This window comes from Littorina saxatilis, unplaced genomic scaffold (assembly GCF_037325665.1).
Source record: "Littorina saxatilis isolate snail1 unplaced genomic scaffold, US_GU_Lsax_2.0 scaffold_837, whole genome shotgun sequence".
Classification (NCBI taxonomy): Eukaryota; Metazoa; Mollusca; class Gastropoda; order Littorinimorpha; family Littorinidae; genus Littorina; species Littorina saxatilis.
The window spans coordinates 48,482-52,487 of NW_027129601.1; the positions used below are offsets into that span (position 1 = coordinate 48,482).

The 4,006-nt window shown below is 49.0% G+C and overlaps 1 protein-coding gene across 1 annotated transcript; it reads left to right on the forward strand.

The window, feature by feature from the left end:
• Positions 1-1,455: 1,455 nt before the first annotated feature.
• On the forward strand, positions 1,456-3,704 carry LOC138957834 (TRAF3-interacting protein 1-like; the record flags this gene model as incomplete). Its single annotated transcript, XM_070328882.1, has 2 exons — positions 1,456-1,724; positions 3,545-3,704. Coding segments are annotated over exons 1-2 (429 nt in total), but the record flags the coding sequence as incomplete, so codon positions are not given.
• Positions 3,705-4,006: the final 302 nt, after the last annotated feature.

A 4,006-nucleotide genomic window follows, 5' to 3' on the forward strand; every position in this document is an offset into this window, starting at 1 on the left:
CAAGAAGAAAGTCGGAGCCAGAACAGAATGCAACACAGGCAGGGCGACAAGAAGAAAGTCGGAGCCAGAACAGAATGCAACACAGTACAGACAGGAAGACAAGAAGAAAGTCGGAGCCAGAACAGAATGCAACACAGTACAGACAGGAAGACAAGAAGAAAGTCGGAGCCAGAACAGAATGCAACACAGACAGGGCGACAAGAAGAAAGTCGGAGCCAGAACAGAATGCAACACAGACAGGAAGACAAGAAGAAAGTCGGAGCCAGAACAGAACGCAACTCAGACAGGGCGACAAGAAGAAAGTCGGAGCCAGAACAGAATGCAACACAGACAGGGCGACAAGAAGAAAGTCGGAGCCAGAACAGAATGCAACACAGTACAGACAGGGCGACAAGAAGAAAGTCGGAGCCAGAACAGAACGCAACACAGTACAGACAGGAAGACAAGAAGAAAGTCGGAGCCAGAACAGAATGCAACACAGACAGGAAGACAAGAAGAAAGTCGGAGCCAGAACAGAATGCAACACAGACAGGGAAACAAGAAGAAAGTCGGAGCCAGAACAGAATGCAACACAGTACAGACAGGAAGACAAGAAGAAAGTTGGAGCCAGAACAGAATGCAACACAGTACAGACAGGAAGACAAGAAGAAAGTCGGAGCCAGAACAGAATGCAACACAGACAGGGAAACAAGAAGAAAGTCGGAGCCAGAACAGAATGCAACACAGACAGGGCGACAAGAAGAAAGTCGGAGCCAGAACAGAATGCAACGCAGTACAGGCAGGGCGACAAGAAGAAAGTCGGAGCCAGAACAGAATGCAACACAGTACAGACAGGGAGACAAGAAGAAAGTCGGAGCCAGAACAGAATGCAACACAGACAGGGCGACAAGAAGAAAGTCGGAGCCAGAACAGAATGCAACACAGACAGGGCGACAAGAAGAAAGTCGGAGCCAGAACAGAATGCAACTCAGACAGGGCGACAAGAAGAAAGTCGGAGCCAGAACAGAATGCAACACAGTACAGACAGGGAGACAAGAAGAAAGTCGGAGCCAGAACAGAATGCAACACAGTACAGACAGGGCGACAAGAAGAAAGTCGGAGCCAGAACAGAATGCAACACAGTACAGACAGGGCGACAAGAAGAAAGTCGGAGCCAGAACAGAATGCAACTCAGACAGGAAGACAACAAGAAAGTCGGAGCCAGAACAGAATGCAACACAGTACAGGCAGGGCGACAAGAAGAAAGTCGGAGCCAGAACAGAATGCAACACAGACAGGGAGACAAGAAGAAAGTCGGAGCCAGAACAGAATGCAACACAGACATGGCGACAAGAAGAAAGTCGGAGCCAGAACAGATTGCAACACAGTACAGGCAGGGCGACAAGAAGAAAGTCGGAGCCAGAACAGAATGCAACACAGACAGGGAAACAAGAAGAAAGTCGGAGCCAGAACAGAATGCAACACAGACAGACAGGAAGACAAGAAGAAAGTCGGAGCCAGAACAGAACGCAACACAGTACAGACAGGAAGACAAGAAGAAAGTCGGAGCCAGAACAGAACGCAACACAGTACAGACAGGAAGACAAGAAGAAAGTCGGAGCCAGAACAGAATGCAACACAGTACAGACAGGAAGACAAGAAGAAAGTCGGAGCCAGAACAGAACGCAACACAGTACAGACAGGGCGACAAGAAGAAAGTCGGAGCCAGAACAGAATGCAACACAGTACAGACAGGAAGACAAGAAGAAAGTCGGAGCCAGAACAGAATGCAACACAGTACAGACAGGAAGACAAGAAGAAAGTCGGAGCCAGAACAGAATGCAACACAGAACAGACAGGAAGACAAGAAGAAAGTCGGAGCCAGAACAGAATGCAACACAGTACAGACAGGAAGACAAGAAGAAAGTCGGAGCCAGAACAGAATGCAACACAGTACAGACAGGAAGACAAGAAGAAAGTCGGAGCCAGAACAGAACGCAACACAGTACAGACAGGAAGACAAGAAGAAAGTCGGAGCCAGAACAGAATGCAACACAGTACAGACAGGAAGACAAGAAGAAAGTCGGAGCCAGAACAGAATGCAACACAGTACAGACATGGAGACAAGAAGAAAGTCGGAGCCAGAACAGAACGCAACACAGACAGGGCGACAAGAAGAAAGTCGGAGCCAGAACAGAATGCAACACAGACAGGGCGACAAGAAGAAAGTCGGAGCCAGAACAGAACGCAACACAGACAGGGCGACAAGAAGAAAGTCGGAGCCAGAACAGAACGCAACACACACAGGGCGACAAGAAGAAAGTCGGAGCCAGAACAGAATGCAACACAGACAGGGCGACAAGAAGAAAGTCGGAGCCAGAACAGAATGCAACACAGACAGGGAGACAAGAAGAAAGTCGGAGCCAGAACAGAATGCAACACAGACAGGGCGACAAGAAGAAAGTCGGAGCCAGAACAGAATGCAACACAGACAGGGAGACAAGAAGAAAGTCGGAGCCAGAACAGAATGCAACACAGACAGGGCGACAAGAAGAAAGTCGGAGCCAGAAACAAACGCAACACAGTACAGACAGGAAGACAAGAAGAAAGTCGGAGCCAGAACAGAATGCAACACAGTACAGACAGGAAGACAAGAAGAAAGTCGGAGCCAGAACAGAATGCAACACAGTACAGACAGGGCGACAAGAAGAAAGTCGGAGCCAGAACAGAACGCAACACAGTACAGACAGGGAGACAAGAAGAAAGTCGGAGCCAGAACAGAATGCAACACAGACAGGGAAACAAGAAGAAAGTCGGAGCCAGAACAGAATGCAACACAGACAGGGAGACAAGAAGAAAGTCGGAGCCAGAACAGAATGCAACACAGACAGGGAAACAAGAAGAAAGTCGGAGCCAGAACAGAACGCAACACAGTACAGACAGGGAGACAAGAAGAAAGTCGGAGCCAGAACAGAATGCAACACAGTACAGACAGGGCGACAAGAAGAAAGTTGGAGCCAGAACAGAATGCAACACAGACAGGGAGACAAGAAGAAAGTCGGAGCCAGAACAGAATGCAACACAGTACAGACAGGGCGACAAGAAGAAAGTCGGAGCCAGAACAGAATGCAACACAGACAGGGCGACAAGAAGAAAGTCGGAGCCAGAACAGAATGCAACACAGACAGGGCGACAAGAAGAAAGTCGGAGCCAGAACAGAATGCAACACAGTACAGACAGGAAGACAAGAAGAAAGTCGGAGCCAGAACAGAATGCAACACAGACAGGGAGACAAGAAGAAAGTCGGAGCCAGAACAAAATGCAACACAGACAGGGAGACAAGAAGAAAGTCGGAGCCAGAACAGAATGCAACACAGACAGGGAGACCAGAAGAAAGTCGGAGCCAGAACAGAATGCAACACAGACAGGGAGACCAGAAGAAAGTCGGAGCCAGAACAGAATGCAACACAGACAGGGAGACAAGCAGAAAGTCGGAGCCAGAACAGAATGCAACACAGACAGGGCGACAAGAAGAAAGTGGGAGCCAGAACAGAATGCAACACAGACAGGGCGACAAGAAGAAAGTCGGAGCCAGAACAGAACGCAACACAGACAGGGCGACAAGAAGAAAGTCGGAGCCAGAACAGAATGCAACACAGACAAGGAGACAAGAAGAAAGTCGGAGCCAGAACAGAATGCAACACAGACAGGAAGACAAGAAGAAAGTCGGAGCCAGAACAGAATGCAACACAGAACAGACAGGGCGACAAGAAGAAAGTCGGAGCCAGAACAGAATGCAACACAGACAGGGCGACAAGAAGAAAGTCGGAGCCAGAACAGAATGCAACACAGTACAGACAGGAAGACAAGAAGAAAGTCGGAGCCAGAACAGAATGCAACACAGACAGGGCGACAAGAAGAAAGTCGGAGCCAGAACAGAATGCAACACAGACAGGGCGACAAGAAGAAAGTCGGAGCCAGAACAGAATGCAACACAGACAGGGAAACAAGAAGAAAGTCGGAGCCA